We start from the raw sequence: 17763 nt of genomic DNA, 5'->3' as shown, positions 1-17763 counted from the left end.
CTTATCATCGACCCACTACTGCATTCTTTTTCACAGCCCCTGCACTATGGAAATCTATGCCTCTGGTCATTCGGAGTGAACGCTCCCTAAAACATTTTAAAGCAGCTATCAAAACCTGACAGCATTAGCAGGCATACACTACCAGACCCTGGGCAGTTTTGGGACTGAGTTGTTCATCCATTCCTACCAGTAATTGTTGTATCCAATGTTTTCTTTTTAATGGATATCTGATGGATTGGCTTCTTTCCTTTTTTTTTCTTTTTTTTAGTGTAGTTCCTTTCCTTGAATTTATGGTGTTTACACCACTTTCCACCTTATAATTGAAAGAGAAAAACGCCTAGATTTCGACCCAAATCGGGAGATAGACGTTTATCTCACAAAAACGAATACATCGGTATAATGGAAAGCCGATTTTGGACGTTTTCAACTGCACTCCATCGCGGAAGCGTACAAAGTTGACGGGGGCGGGTCGGAGGCGTGGCGAAGGTGGAACTGGGGCGTGGTTATCGGCCGAGGACAGATGGGCGCCTTTCGCCGATAATGGAAAAAAAGTATGCATTTGTAGCTAGAATTTAGGGCACTTTTCCTGGACCCTGTTTTTTTACGAATAAGGCCCCAAAAAGTGCCCTAAATGACCAGATTACCACCAGAGGAACTCGGGGATGACCTCCCCTGACTCCCCCAGTGGTCACTAACCCCTCCCACCACAAAATATGATGTTTCACAACTTTTATTTTCACCCTCAAATGTCATACCCACCTCCCTGGCAGCAGTATGCAGGTCCCTGGAGCAGTTGTTAGGGGGTGCAGTGGACTTCAGGCAGGTGGACCCAGGCCCATCCCCTCCCCTACCTGTTACAATCGTGCTGCTTAATGCTTAGTCGTCCAACCCCCCCAAACCCACTGTACCCACATGTAGGTGCCCCCCTTCATCCCTTAGGGCTATAGTAATGGTGTAGACTTGTGGGCAGTGGGTTTTGAGGGGGATTTGGGGGGCTCAACACACAAGGGAAGGGTGCTATGCACCTGGGAGCTCTTTTACCTTTTTTTTTGTTTTTGTAAAAGTGCCCCCTAGGGTGCCCGGTTGGTGTCCTGGCATGTGAGGGGGACCAGTGCACTACGACTCCTGGCCCCTCCCACGAACAAATGCCTTGGATTTATTCATTTTTGAGCTGGGCGCTTTCATTTTCCATTATCACTGAAAAACAAAAACGCCCAGCTCACAAATTGGCGAATAAAACATGGATGTATTTTTTTCGAAAATACGGTTCGGCCCGCCCCTTCACGGACCCGTTCTCGGAGATAAACGCCCATGGAGATAGACGTTTTCGTTCAATTATGCCCCTCTTTGTCAGTTGTTAAAAAAAACAAAAACAGTATAATAAATCCAATATCAACACAAACGCAACCACAGTCTAGAATCCTCAAGAAACTCAAAACAATGAAAAAAATTCCACTTTCCAAAAAGCTAAATTAACTATCTGTTCACTGACAACACCCATTTCTAGCATATGAATGTCGACCATCGAACCATTTAAAACCATTTGCACTGAGCCAGCAATGGGAAGGGGGAGGTTAATGGGGTAAATTTACTTCCCACGTGTGCGTGTGGTTGTACGCACATATTTCGTGTTCTGAACAAATTGTGTACCCTTAGGTTTTGAAAGTTACCCTAGGGAATTTGTGTGTTTACATTTATACCTACTCTGTTGGGACCCTGGAATGGGCCCGGGAGAACTAGAAAGTTGGGGTCTAGCAAGGGATAAAGGAGAAACAGGAAGTTTGTGTCAGTCATATGATGAAGTTTAAGTTTTTCTAAGGCTGAAAACACAGTGGCCTTTAAGACTATGAGCTATGAATGCTTGGCTTAGGCTAATTGTTTGTTGACCCAAATGTACTAGCAAAAGGCCTTGAAACCTAGGCCTGAAAGAAACAGAGAAAAATTGTCTGTACTGTAGCCAAATAAGGATGTGTGTGGGCCAACATGATGTGATATACCTATTTGATTGAACAAACAGGCCTAAGAAAGGAAAGTGTTCTGTTTGCCAATCCTATATAATAAAAAGCACCTCCAACATTCTGAAGCTGACTCTGTGGCACTGTGGCAGTGTAGGGTTCGTAAGTCTGTAGTTCAGCGTTTCATTGGCTCTCGCTGTCCCCGCCCTCATGTCGAGGAAACAGAATGCTGCATAGTTGACAAGCAAACAAACGCGACGTCACAGGAACGAAGAACTACTACTACTACTATTTAGCATTTCTTTAGCGCTACAAGGCGTACGCAGCGCTGCACAAACATAGAAGAAAGACAGTCCCTGCTCAAAGAGCTTACCAATCAGACAGAACAGAACTTGGAGGAGGGAAGTGGAGTGCATTGAATCTCTAACAAACAATCATATACAGGGAGGTACGAACATCAGTGGAGGCAAGTGCACAGAACGGAAGACAAACATTTAATCACTTTGTCACTCACTCACACACACACTCAATCATTCTGTGTATCTCTCTCTTACACTGTCTGTAAAACACACTGTCAGTCTCTCACATGGGCAACTGTATGTTGCATTCTCACGGGTAAGGAGCTCTTCTGATGTGATTGTTAAACTGATTGAAGGGCCTGAACAAGGAAAACTTTTACCACATTGTAACCCAGTTTACACAAAAAAATATTGTATATAAAGAAATCTTACACATGTAAACAACAATTATATTCAGAATACAACCGTGGAAACATTAATGGCAGGAACTCATTACACTGCTAGCGCCCGTTTCATTGCGTTAAGAAACGGACCTTTTTTACTAGTTATATTATAATGGCAGAGAATAGCAGTTGCCTCAAACATCTGTTGTAAACAGATTTGCAATTGCACTCTTGAAATGCTAAAAAGACAGTTGGAAAGGCTTCTCCCACCCAATAAAATAAAATAAATATTCAGAGCTTGCAGAGTATGGAGCCAGCAGCATACTCCTTGTTTTTGGACGTCGCTTCCATATCCACCAAACAGCAATCCACCCATCTACATAAACAGCTTTTATTCTTTTCCCCAAGGCCTCTACCTAAAAGATTTAAGTCCAGCTGGTCTTTATTTTACCTGAGTAGCTCCCAATATCAGCTATGGAAAACTATATTTCCTTTCTCTTCACCTAAAAAATTAGGGGAGCTAGTTCCTGCCACCCTTTTTCATTTTAGTCTATTGGTTTCCCAGTTGATTACCAAACATTTTGAAATGTATGGAATTCTGAATAGGATGGATTTGTATAGCTAGCTTGACACTTTCCCAACCTAGGGAGTCACTAACAATTAGCATACTCTCTCTGCCACAAAGCCCACAGGAACTATAAGCTATGTGGCAGACCCCTTAAACATTAATTTGAATATGGGTAAGAGGTTAAGATTTTCTCTACTGGTTCCCATGTATCTGAGAACAAAAGTTTCAAACATTATGGAAATCAGATGGTGTGGCAACAAGGATATGTGGAAGCATTTTTGGATTTTTGATCTAGATTAAATAGGCCTCACAGTCCAAACACACAATAAGGTTTTCATACCTTTTTCCTGTATTGGATTGACATCATTTGCACTATACTGCATGTCTGAAAAGGGATAAATTTAGCCCATGCAGTTAACAGGCATATAATGTATAACTCATTTCGAAGCAAGGTCCAATTCATTGCTCTTCAGATTCTAGCACGTGCTTCTACTGAACAGGAAATATTTTCTTTACTGGCATTCCTAAACAGCTGTCCATCTTGACATCCTCCTCACCCTCTTAAAGATCAATTTTGCAACCATAAACTTTATACCTGTATATAATTTGTTGAAAAAATATCCTGGTCAAGGTGCTATAGAAAGCACAAAAACATCGAAAACTGAAGGTAAGAATGAAAAAAAAAATCTTACTCCTCGAAGCGGCTGTGGTTTCTCAAACGTTTAACCATTTATTTCATAAATTTATATCCCACTTTAATAACAAAGCAGGTTACTTTTGTCCCTACAGAACATACAAAGCAACTAAGGTACTAGAGGAATTCTCACCCTTTAGCAGCTGTTTTATGTTTGTATTTTTTCAGTTGGGAGAGGTTGTCATTATGAGCACAACAGCTTCTAGTTTCTTGCATTTTCTTCAGCCCCGTTCTCTCGACATCCGGAGACACATCAGAGCATTCACTTTCTACTTCCATACCCAGGATCCCATTTGTAGCACTCCCACTCATAGTCACACCTCCCGTAGAAAAGTAACTGAAAAAACAGTTTTGCAAGCATGTTAGTATAATGAAGATCTGTGCACGACACACCCAACAGTTTCTCCAAGCCTCTAAGCAACATTTTACAAAAAAAGTACACTGTATGCTGCTCCAAGGTAAGGACCCAATGGACCCCAGAAGGATTCACTTAGGATCAAGCTGATCATTGTTTTATGCAGAAATATCCTTTTACAAGAAATATATGAGCCCTTCAGAGCAAAAGCAGGCTATGTCCACTTTTAATATTATTTCTGATAAGCAGTGATTCAGCACCTCTATTGCCTAAAGACTTAGCAGGAAAATCGGGCAATGACCATACCACATCCATACAGATTAATGCTGATTCAGGTATTGCTTGTTCTTTATAATGAAATGTATACCTTGCAACTTAGATGGTCAATATCTCCCAGTGTAACAAAGCAGACTTGGCACTCTGTTCTCAATGGGCTCAAATATCAGTGAATGTATTATGTAAAAAGACCTTTCAGTTATAAATATTCTTCCAACATATTACAGTGGAGGAAAGAGGTCAGAGATATAGATATATACACACACATATTAGATGTTGCTATATTTCTCTGATTAATGACTGCCTACTCAACCAGCAGCTCTAGACTAAGATATAAATATTACTGTGTTTGAAACCTCTTTTTAATCATCTGCAAAGTTTTTTTTCATATCTTTGCTTATTTCTTCTTTAGATCATTATAATGGCTTATTGTTGGGACTCCCAGAATCAGTGTAAGGCCACTTCAGGTCACCCAAAACACAGCTGAACAGATACTGATAGGTGTGAATCCTTTTGGTCACCTAATCCCAATATTGTATATCCTGCACTGGTTACCTTCTTTCTGGTGAATTAAATTTAGAAAACTTCCATTGTGCATAAGGCTTTATGACATAATGCCCTGATTGCTATTAGATGAGTTTCTTCTTCCTGCCACCTGTATGTGTACTATATGTTCACACAGGGCTTAAGCACTGCTACTATCAGCATGGCCATAAGTTGTTTTCTTTCTTCAGTTGGTAGTTAAATCTGCAACACTTGAAGAGATCGAAGCAGATCACAATTAGGTTGATGGTGGCAGTGTGTTAAGCTCGCTCTTCTTCTTCAAGTCCCCTGTATCTTAATATTTAAGATTTATAGCTCACCGTTTCTAAAACTCAGTGCAGAAATATAATCACAATTGAAGAGCACTTTTCTAAAACTCACTTGGTCCATTTTTTATCATTTTGAGCTATGCAATTATTAATTCATCAAGGCAGGATTCATTTATTGTATCTTAATTCCTGTACCAAAACTCATTAACCTTAACTAAAGGCTTGGCGACTTGGAGAGTAGGCCAGTCTCCCAGCCATCAGCCAATACAGCTTAACTGCCTGCAGGAAATCATACCTTACTTCATGGGTTCTCAGTCCAGTCCTCAGTTAGTCAGGTATTCAGGACACCCACAACGAAGATTCAAGAGAGAGATTTGCATAGAATGGAAGTAGAGCATATGAACATCTCATTCACAGTCATTGGGGATATCCTGAAAACCTTACTGGCTAGATATGTCCTAAGGACTGATTGATAACCCCTGCCTTAGTTGGTTTCAGCATCTCTTTATATGTCTTATAAACACACCCCACATACAACTCCTCTCTTCGCTCTCACCTATATCACAACGAAACAACAAACACAGTTTGAAATGTCTATATGCAAATGCCATAAGCCTAAGAAATAAGATGGGAGAGTTAAAATATATTGCACTAAATGAAAAATTAGATATAATAGGCATCTCTGAAACCTGGTAGAAGGAGGATAACCAGATTGGAGGGTGGCCAATACAACGCCAATTTTTAAAAAAGGTTCCAGGAGGTGATCCAAGAAATTATAGACTGGTGAGTCTTGACATCAGTGCTGGGCAAAATGGTAGACACTATTATAAAGAACAAAATTACAGAGCATATTCAAAAACATGGATTAATGCGACAAAGCCAACATGGATTTAGTGAAGGGAAATCTTGCCTCACCAATCTATTACATTTCTTTGAAGGCGTCAACAAACATGTGGATAAAAGGCGAGCCGGTTGAAATTCTGTATCTTGGTTTTCAAAAGGCATTTGATAAAATACCTCATGAAAGATTCCAGAGGAAATTGGAAAGTCATGGGATATGAGGTAGTGTCCTATTGTGGATTTAAAACTGGTTAAAAGATAGAAAACAGAGAGTAGGGTTAAATGGTCAGTAGTCAATGGAGAAGGGTAGATAGTGGGGTTTCCTCAGGGGTCTGTGCTGGACCACTGCTTTTTAACATATTTATAAATGACCTAGAGATGGGAGTAACTAGTGAGGTCATTAAATTTGCTGACGACACAAAGTTATTCAAAGTTGTTAAATCACGAGAGGATTGTGAGAAATTACAAAAGGACCTTACGAGACTGGGCGTCTAAATGGCAGATGACTTTTAATGTGAGCAAGTGCAAAGTGATGCATGTGGAAAAGAGGAACCCAAATTATAGCTACGTAATGCAAGGTTCCACGTTAGGAGTCACAGACCAAGAAAGGAATGTAGGTGTCGTCATTCATGATACGTTGAAACCTTCTGCTCAATGTGTGGCGGTGGCTAAGAAAGCAAATAGAACATTAGGTATTATTAGGAAAGGAATGGAAAACAAAAATGAGGATGTTATAATGCCTTTGTATTGCTCCATGGTGCGACTGCACTTTGAATATTGTGTTCAATTCTGGTCACTGCATCTCAAAAAAAGATATAGTGGAATTAGAAAAGGTACAGAGAAGGACGACAAAAATGATAAAGGGGTTGGGATGACTTCCCTATGAGGAAAGGCTAAAGTGGCTAGGGGTGTTCAGTTTGGAGACAAGACAGCTGAGGGGAGATATGATAGAGGTCTGTAAAAAAATGAGTGGAGTGGAACAGAACGGATAGACGTGAATCGCTTGTTTACTCTTTTCAAAAATACTAGGACTATGGGTGACGCAAAGAAGCTACTAAGTAGTAAATTTAAAACGAATCGAAGAAAATATTTCTTCACTCAACATGCAATTAAACTCTGGAATTCGTTGCCAGAGAATGCAGTACAAGCAGCTAGCTTAGCAGAGTTTAAAAAAGGTTTGGATAAAGGTTTCTTAAAGGAAAAGTCCATAGACTATTACTAAAATGGACTTGGGGAAAATCCACTGCTTATTTCTAGAATAAGCAGAATAAAATGTATTGTACTGTTTTGGGATCTTGCCAGGTACTTGTGACCTGGATTGGCTACTGTTGGAAACAGGATGCTGGGCTTGATGGACCTTTGGTCTGTCCCAGTTTGTGCAGCAGGTGTCGATTTGGAAAACTTAGGGTTAACATTTAAGTCTTACAAATTGTAAAGAAATGGCCTCTTAGTGAACTGTGGAGAAACGTGAATGTCTTTTCAATTCCCACTGACCTCAGGAAGAGGCCTTAATAGTGAGAACAGTGTTTTTCAAAGTTTTGAGAGGCCCCAGGATAGATGGAGAACAATTATAAATTACAAGGTGCTTATCTTTAGATAGCAATACTATTGACAATTGTTTTCTCCTCATAAATGCAAAACCACCTGTATCTTGCCTGTCACTCAAAGACCCCTGTCCTTTTCTGGAAAAATTCATTCCTGAAATACTAAATCTAAAATTCAATAAAGACTTTGAAATTGAAAGAGCACACAGAGTGCCTACCTACCGGAGTTCAAATGACAGATATCCGAGGCAAATTGTGCTCAAAGTCCTCAGATATAATCAAGTATTTGAAATAATGCAACAAGCAAAAATTAAAGCTCCAATTAAATATGAAGGATCGACTATACTTTTCTTACCGGATCTCAGCAAAAACACCATCAAAAAAAGGAAATCTCTGCTGGCTTTCTGACCTAAGCTTAAGGAGCTGAATGCCAGATTTGGAATCTTCTACCCAGCACGACTAAGAGTATTTTGCTATCTATGAATAGAATTGATTCATTACATCATCTGTGGATTCAGAACTATAAATGTAACCTTAGGACTAATGGCTTTTGGGGAGCCTTACTAGCAGAGAAATGTTTCAGCTAGTCTTCCCCCTTGTTAACAAAAATACCTTATGCAATTCTAAAATAAATGGCCAATTTCACGGTCCTCTTGTAGACTGGATTTTATAGAATGTACTTTCCACACAGGCATATATAAATTCTCTCACAACTCTGGCTTTCAGTAGCTCTGCCAGTAGGTTATTCTACTACTCTCTCTGTGAGAGATACTGCCTCATTTCTTCAGAGTATCCCTCCTTTGAGTTTCTTGTGCTATTAAAAATTGCATCTTCCTGTGTTTTCCTGCAGCCTGCTAAATATTTGTAGGTTTTGATCATATCCCCCCCTCCCTTTTCTTTCCTCCAGCAAGTATATTTCCATTCTGTACTGTAGGCCCTATTTTGGAAGTTCTTCTCCAGAACTGCAGTGACTTCTTGTTTAGAGCAGCAAGCAAGAAAGAATTGAAGATGACACAGTTTACATACCTTTTACATGTGCAAGCCTCTCCTTCACAGTCGACATTAGGTTTCTCAGCTGCAGCAGAGATTCCTCTGGGATTCAGTTCAGTAGAGCAAGTCAGAAACTCTGGTTGCAAAGGACAAGGGATATCAAATGAAGTTGCCTGTTCTTGGACTCTTGCAAACAATCTTTCATCTTGGACAGAATGTTTTTCTGTAATCTCTTTCGTACAGAAACTTTCTGGCCTGTAGAAGAAAAAAACAAAAACAATTTATAGCTGAACTCAGAAGTCCATCCACTCAGCTGTCAAAACCTTAAAACAATTTGTTTTTATTTCACTTCAATCTCAAGACGTCTTTGTTTTCAAAGATAGTTTTATGTATCAACATCTCATACAACTACTCAAACTCACAGATACATGGCATCTTATCAGCAATACCAAGAGTTATTTCAATAATCCTTTATTTAAGCTTTAAATGAAGAGTTCCCTAAACTGTATGTCTTTCTTAAACATCCCAGAGCAGTATTTCAATTTTAAATCAGCTCACCTTTAATCTTAATGAACTCCAAACACCTTTAGAAATGGCATCTAGATCTTCCACAGATAAGCTCATTCTTCTTACACTGTGCTAGTATCTCCATATTATGGATGTGCCATTGTCTTTTCAATAATTTTAGTATGGGCAGTGGGGGCACCTCAAGAAGCATTTTATTCTTTCCTTGGTAAAGTCCTCATTGAAAAGGCAACCTTGGAAAACATTTAGGAATTTAGAAGGGATCTGGTGAGAACAAATGTGGAACTGAACAATTTAGCTAGAGGAATCGCCCCCATCACCAAAGAGATTGCGTTGATGGCTCATTTCTGAGCTCAGCTAACCTAAACTATCACAGCAAGTCTAATTTGGTTTCATTCAGTAGTTTCCCAAGCTTACAATGGACACATGTAAATCAGGTCCTTGTTTAGAAATGATTCCTCCCCACAGTATATATAAAAGATACAGTTCTGAGTCACAGTGGTACTGGAGAAGACTGCCCAGTAAAAAGCACTGCAACCTGCAAACCTCAGCCATAGATAGTCATGAGCTTGTGAGTCCACAGGCTCCCTATTGCTGTTAAAACCCTGCCCATGGGAGCAGCTTAAGATACTCACAAAATACTCAATCTTAAAACTTTATAAGTCTTTTCTGTATATATGTTTCATTTACTATAAAGCACTGCACCCCTATTCAGAACAGCATAACTGGGCAATGACTGGTCCTCACGGTGTACGATTTTATTAACCAGTATGTCAATCTGATTCAATGCTAGGGATCCAATCCCTAACACTGTTGTGCCAACTGATGGTTATAGACTTGGTACATCAAACCATTGACTCCAGCTCCTCCATTTTTCTACTGTCTAACTCCAATACCTACTGATATTAGACTTTAATTTGTTTTATTCAGGATGAGCAGGTAGACACAGAAATGATAAAAGAAATCAGAGACGCGAACAAAATGGGCAATGTGATAATAATGGGTGACTTCAATTATCCAAATATAGACTGGGTAAATGTAACATCGGGACACGCTACAGAGATACAATTCCTTGATGAAATCAAGGACAGCTTTATGGAGCAACTGGTGCAGGAGCCGACGAGAGAAGGAAAAATTCTAGACTTGGTCCTTAGTGGAACGCATGATCTGGTGAGGGACGTTATGGTACTGGGGCCGCTTGATAACAGTGACCATAATATGATCAGTTTTGACATCAACCTTGAAGTAACTGTACACAGAAAGTCAAATACGTTAGCGTTTAACTTTAAAAAAGGAGACTATGATAAAATGAGAAGAACGGTAAAAAAAAAACTTAGGGGGGCAACTGAGAGAGTAAAAACTGTACAACAGGCGTGGACGCTGTTCAAAAATACCATCCTGGAGGCCCAGGCCATACATATTCCGCGAATTAGAAAAGAAAGACGGAAGTCCAAAAGACACCCGGCCTGGTTGAAAAGTGAGGTGAAGGAAGCTATTAGGGCTAAAAGAAACGCCTTCAGAAAATGGAAGAAGGAACCGTCTGAAAATAACAAGAAACAGCATAAGGAGTGTCAAAGCAAATGCAAGGCGCAGATTAAGAAGGCCAAGAGGGAGTATGAAAAAAAGATAGCATTAGAGGCAAAAAAACATAGTAAAAATTTTTTTCGGTATATTAAAAGCAGGAAGCCGGCAAAAGAATCAGTTGGGCCGCTGGATGACCGAGGGGTAAAAGGGGCGATCAAGGAAGACAAAGACGTAGCGGAGAGACTGAATGAATTCTTTGCTTCGGTCTTCACCGAGGAAGATTTGGGTGAGATACCGGTGTCGGAAATGGTATTTCAAGCGGACGAGTCGGAGAAACTTACTGACTTCACGGTAAACCTGGAGGACGTAATGGGGCAGTTCGGCAAACTGAAGAGTAGCAAATCTCCTGGACCGGATGGTATTCATCCTAGAGTACTGATAGAACTGAAAAACGAGCTTGCGGAGCTACTGCTAGTGATATGCAACTCATCCTTAAAATCGAGCGTGGTACCGGAAGATTGGAGGGTGGCCAATGTAACGCCCATTTTTTAAAAAGGCTCCAGGGGAGATCCGGGAAATTATAGACCGGTGAGTCTGACGTCGGTGCCGGGGAAAATGGTAGAGGCTATTATCAAAAACAAAATTACAGAGCACATCCGAGGACATGGATTACTGAGACCAAGTCAGCATGGCTTTTGTGTGGGGAAATCTTGCCTGACCAATTTACTTCAATTCTTTGAAGGAGTGAACAAACATGTGGACAAAGGGGAGTCGGTTGATATTGTGTATCTGGATTTTCAAAAGGCGTTTGACAAGGTACCTCATGAAAGGCTACAGAGGAAATTGGAGGGTCATGGGATAGGAGGAAATGTCCTATTGTGGATTAAAAACTGGTTGAAGGATAGGAAACAGAGAGTGGGGTTAAATGGGCAGTATTCACAATGGAGAAGGGTAGTTAGTGGGGTTCCTCAGGGGTCCGTGCTAGGACTGCTGCTTTTTAATATATTTATAAATGATTTAGAGATGGGAGTAACTAGCGAGGTAATTAAATTTGCTGATGACACAAAGTTATTCAAAGTCGTTAAATCGCGACAGGATTGTGAAAAATTACAAGAGGACCTTACGAGACTGGGAGACTGGGCGGCTAAATGGCAGATGATGTTTAATGTGAGCAAGTGCAAGGTGATGCATGTGGGAAAAAAGAACCCAAATTATAGCTACGTCATGCAAGGTTCCACGTTAGGAGTTACGGACCAAGAAAGGGATCTGGGTGTCGTCGTCGATAACACACTGAAACCTTCTGCTCAGTGTGCTGCTGCGGCTAAGAAAGCGAATAGAATGTTGGGTATTATCAGGAAAGGTATGGAAAACAGGTGTGAGGATGTTATAATGCCGTTGTATCGCTCCATGGTGCGACCGCACCTTGAGTATTGTGTTCAATTCTGGTCGCCGCATCTCAAGAAAGATATAGTAGAATTGGAAAAGGTGCAGCGAAGGGCGACTAAAATGATAGCGGGGATGGGACGACTTCCCTAAGAAGAAAGACTAAGGAGGCTAGGGCTATACAGCTTGGAGAAGAGACGGCTAAGGGGAGACATGATAGAGGTATATAAAATAATGAGTGGAGTGAAACAGGTGGATGTGAAGCGTCTGTTCACGCTTTCCAAAAATACTAGGACTAGGGGGCATGCGATGAAACTAGTGTAGCAAATTTAAAACAAATTGGAGAAAATTTTTCTTCACCCAACGTGTAATTAAACTCTGGAATTTGTTGCCGGAGAAAGTGGTGAAGGCGGTTAGCTTAGCAGAGTTTAAAAAGGGGTTGGACGGTTTCCTAAAGGACAAGTCCATAAACCGCTACTAAACGGACTTGGAAAACTCCAAAATTCCAGGAATAACATGTATAGAATGTTTGTACGTTTGGGAAGCTTGCCAGGTGCCCTTGGCCTGGATTGGCCACTGTCGTGGACAGGATGCTGGGCTCGATGGACCCTTGGTCTTTTCCCAGTATGGCATTACTTATGTACTATACAGTACATACTATGAATAATGTTGAAATAAATTGTATAAGAATTGAAGTTTTCTACTTTACTATGCTGCAAGTTTGAATTATTTCTGAAGTGAGATCAAGTGAAGATACTGCTACAAGCAAGACAGATAGAAGATGGGAGTTGGACACAGTTGGGAATTCATATGTGTTATTAGTGTCCCTGCTAATAGAGATCTATAAAGTGATTTATACAGTTCCCCAACAGCAAAACTCAGAATAAATGGGCATTTGACAGACTAATTCTACTTGAAGAGAGGAACCCATCAGGGATGCCCATCATCCCCCCTATTATTTGCAATAGCACTGGAGCCTTTTGCTCAAAGTATTAGACAAGAATCAAAGCTGGTGGTTGTCACTATAGGGAGAGATACTCAAATTAGCATTATATGCAGATGATGACATTAATACTTACTGACTAGCTAGATCCCTCCCTGCCTTTCTTCAAATTTGTGCATCATATAGCTTTGTCTCTAGGTACAAGCTAAATAAAACAAAAATCTATCATAATACCTGTAAGTGTTTCAAATGAGATGGAGCTGGCAATAAAGCCAACCTTGCCTTTCCTTTGGCGACCTATAGGATTGCGATATTTGGGGTATCAACCTCCCCTCACATGTACCAAAATAATGGATAAGGTCAAATCAGATTTGAACAGATGAGGCCACTTATCCAAAAACCTGAATAATAAAATGTTATTAAAATGAATGTAGCTCCCAGAATACTATTTTTATTTATGACATTTATATCCCGCATTAGCCCGAGTAGAACTCAGGCTCAATGTGGCTTACTTAACAATTAGAAAAGCATGAACATGTTCAAAATATGTTAACAGAAAGTAAAACATATTAATAATGTTAAACCAGTAAAACTTGAGTTAGGAGCAGATGTAATTAAATACTTGGGACCCTGTTTACTAAGCCACGGTGTAGGCGTGGTAACATTTTAGAACGCGCTAATGCTAGAGACACCCATATATTCCTATGGGTGCCTCCAGTGTTAGCGAGCGATAATTTTTAGTGTGCAATACAAAGTTAGTGCGCCTACAGCACGGCTTAGTAAACAGGGCCCTTAGTGATTTAAGCTACATAATTGAAATATGGAGGAAAAAGGTAAGGGCTGGGATTAGCTAGGATAGACAGGAGTAGCGGGAGGTGGGATGAGGTAAAAATTAATGCCATGAGTTTGAAAAGAGTGCTCACTTCCTTAAAGGCTAGACTGAAGAAGTGAGTTTTCAATACATTTCGGAATAACAGTCATCAGTGCATTTGATAGTTTTAGGTAAGGAGTTCCAAATTTTAGTGCCTTGATATGAAACGTTAGCAGTATGAATTGTTTTGCAGATTACTTTCTTACAATTTGGGAAATGTAGGATAAGGTACTCTCTAGATGATTTAGAGGCGTTATAAGAGGGTAATTCAATGAGGTTGTTCATGTATATGCATTTCTGTTCCTTGCCTGGTCCCGGATATATATATATTTTGAAGTTTTACCACAGTTAATATAATCAAGAAAAATTACAATCTTATATTAAAGAAAAACAAATCTTAAAGCCCACATCAAGGAGCTCACACTGCAGTTTTAGGTAAAATACAAACTCCATATAAGACCAGCAAATTACAGGCATTAAAATTAACTAATTTATTCCGATACCCAATAGCACACAAGAAATGAGGTAGCAGATCCCATATTAACTAAATTATCTTATTATCCTTAATTAGCTTATGTCTGAGTAGGTCCAAAGACATCTAGAAATAACATAACTATCTGCCCACAAAAAGGCATATTCTTTTTAGAAAAATAGGACCTTAACACTGCCAATTTCTACCTTGTTGGTTTATGTTCAGAGGAGCAGATCGCTTACTGGTGATATCCTGAGATGATTTGTCTAGACTATCTGGAGAAGTAACTGCCCCTCTCCTCAGTGACCTGTTTAATTCCTCTAGGTAAATAGGCATTTTCAATTCTCAGAGAGTTAAGGTTAGGAAAGTGCAATATATTTCTTAGGTACGTTCTAAACAACTCTGTTAGAGATAAATAGCATGTCACAGGAAAATTTAAAAATCTTAAATTTCATGCCCTTACTGAATTTTCAGATACAATGCAGTCACGATTATCCGTCACTAATCCAACCATCCAGCATATTCGCCAGACCCCCGGTGATGTTATTACATCACCGTTAAGAAGTGCACAGCTTCTCCGTTTTCCGGCTTCACATGCTGCAAGGAAGCTATGTTTTTGATCAGAGACCAAGCTTCTCTACAAGGGAACCAGGCTTTGCAGCTGATACTCCTTCATGCACTCTTCAAGGTCAGACCTTGCTTTTTACAGCATGGCAGCAATTATTGGCCCTGGGACCCTGCTTTTGCAGAGAGGGAACCAATTATAGAAGTTTTAAGCTGAGATCTGGCTTTTACAACAGTATATAGCCAGTCAAGAGAGGAAACATGTTTTGTCTATAAAGCAGAAACTTTTTACACAAATGTTTGACCTAGGATGCCGCTTCTAACAACGCTTGTTTGAGAATTTGATGATGTTAAAGGAAGTTCTAAAGAAAAGGAACATTAAAGATGTTTTCCACTAGGACCTTGCTTTTCCTGAGGCCATGCTTTTGCAGAAATGGAACCATAGTAAGATTCTTGTGCACGAGTTTTATGCAGTACTATGTGTACACCTACAGTATTCTTGTTTGTTCATTTACAACACTTTCTTTATTCTTACTCTTATACCTAGATCCGGAGGGCTTTCAGTTTCCTGTCTGCTGCCAACAACATACTGTTATTGACTGGAGAAGACAACAGTGATCTTGAGAAATGGGGCTCTGCTCAGTTCTGTATTCCAGTACAGTATATGCTGTAAATAAATATAGTTTCCCTTGCTCAGTTCTGCATTTCTGTTCACATTGCTTGCTGTACAATTGCTGTGCTATACTGTATACTGCTCAAATTGCCTGCTGAACAATGTTTTTCATTTAATTTCATTGCTGATTAGTGTTAATGAACAATATTTTGTTAAAGATACCCAATGCCTGTTCTTCAAGCATAAAGTATATCTTCCGTGTACTGTTTTGATGGGTTACCGTTGTTTTCCGTATTATCCAACAACAGGTCAGTCTCATTTATATGGGATAATAGAGACTGTATTTATTTTACTTGTTACATTTGTATCCCACATTTTCCCACCCATTTGTAGGCTCAACATGGCTTACATAATTCTGAAGAGGTAGTTACGAACTCCGGAGCGAACAGATGCAGAGTGTAAATACAGTAAAATAGATCAGATGTGGCCTGTCCCAAGCAGCATGCCAGGATTAGGATCTTGCTGCGAGGAGTAATATATTGTTCGTTTCTTATTTTCGGTCCCGTCTTTCATTTTTTGATGACTATGTCGATTCTGTGGGGTATGCCTTTCTGAATAGGTGCGTCTTTAGTTTTTTTCAGAAGTTAAGGAGATTGTTCATGGTACTGTATCTCTATCTGCATAACATTAATAAATTATCTTTGGTGCCAGCAGAAATAGCAGAACGGTTTTAAACTGTGAATCAAATTTGAGCACTTGCTGTTCCACTGAACCAATCTTGTTATTGTGTTCACCAATCTTAACAGGAAATATCTTTGGAAAATCCAGACAAGATTATCATGTAGTACTTTCTTCATTCTAAACACTGTGGAGCCAATATCAGCTAAAGAAAATCTTTCCAATATCACTGAAATTGGCTTCCCTGCAGAAGAGAAGCCCAAGTCAGATGAGCCTAGTAAAAGTTTAACAGGGAAGGCACTGGCAAATTAGTGGTAACATTGGGAGAAGTCTCTTGAGAACACAATATTCCTCCTAGAGATTCACTGCCTCATTGCTAGGTGACAGCGACTTCTGCCAGTTTGGAAGGGTGTGGAGATTGACCACTCCAAGATAAGGAGATCAAAGAGGAAGAATCACTACTCATAATTCCAAATAGGGGCAGCTCCTCCCAAACACTGAATATGTTGATCCATGGGGACCTTTCATCGTCCCAACAGCCCCTCAAGATGTTACAAAATGATTTCCTTTACACTTCCTCATATGGAAAACCTTGCAGGGACTCCTGCTCCTCAGTTGACTCCAAAGGGGTAGGACCTACCCCTATGGTTACACCCCTCTGGATATGTGCCTGCATCCCGCAGAAGGGTGTAGATCTTATAACACTCCACAGAACCTCAAATGTAGTCACTGGTAAGCCTTCCATCCAGAACAATACCTGTACACTGTAGCAGCACCTCCTCCAAACTGCAGGTGATCCCACTGAAAGGTGCAGATCTTATAGCACTCCACAGGACCTCAAATAGATGTTATTGGTAAGCCTTCTGGCCAGAACAATGCCTGTACGCCACAGCAGCACTTCCTCCAAAACTGCAAGTGTCCCACCCTTCCCCCCCCCCCCGCCAGTTTTTGGAAGATCTTAATTGAGCCATCTCAACGTATCTGTGGCCAGGGAAGAGACCTCACATTGAACTCAAAACTTTGATGCTGCCTGTCAAACGTGGTGGGTTGGCTCTTGCTGGTCTTAAAAAAATACTACTGGGTGGCTGTCACACAAAATGTCTTTTAGTTGCGATCCAGCCCTGTTCAACAATGGACTGAACTGGGGCACCAGTCCTTCCTCCCATATGATATTAATGCTGCTCCCTTTCCTAAAAGTGACAGGATGCTGACCATGAGGACAATCCAACTGTTAAAGCGACCTTAGGATATGGAAGAAAGTAATTTTCTTCCTTAAGCTGAATGTAGAGTTGTCTCCCTTTACTGTCATCAGGGATCACCTGCTCTTTCCCCCAGGGATTGAGAGTCCCAGCCAGTTTGATTGGCTACAGCACATGGCGTGTGTAACTGATTTTATAAAGGAAGGTAAATTTATGACTGTTATGCAAGCAGTTGATAAGTGCGGGCATCCTCCCCCCTTAATTCCTTTGTAGTT

At 40.3% G+C, this 17763-nt stretch overlaps 1 protein-coding gene across 1 annotated transcript in view; it reads right to left on the bottom strand.

Moving 5' to 3' along the window:
• The window catches only part of LOC115474493 (ubiquitin thioesterase otulin-like), a 102846-nt gene that overhangs the window by 67026 nt on the left and 18057 nt on the right, over window positions 1-17763 (bottom strand). The window contains exons 2-3 of the mRNA XM_030209985.1: window positions 8753-8971; window positions 4033-4236 (exon numbers count right to left, since the gene is read on the bottom strand). Coding sequence (XP_030065845.1) covers window positions 4033-4236; window positions 8753-8971 — 423 coding nt within the window. The remainder of the gene's footprint in view (window positions 1-4032; window positions 4237-8752; window positions 8972-17763) is intronic.

This window comes from Microcaecilia unicolor, chromosome 1 (assembly GCF_901765095.1).
Source record: "Microcaecilia unicolor chromosome 1, aMicUni1.1, whole genome shotgun sequence".
Classification (NCBI taxonomy): Eukaryota; Metazoa; Chordata; class Amphibia; order Gymnophiona; family Siphonopidae; genus Microcaecilia; species Microcaecilia unicolor.
Note: the sequence above shows the minus strand (reverse complement) of the source record. Positions and strands in the feature narration are given on the sequence as shown.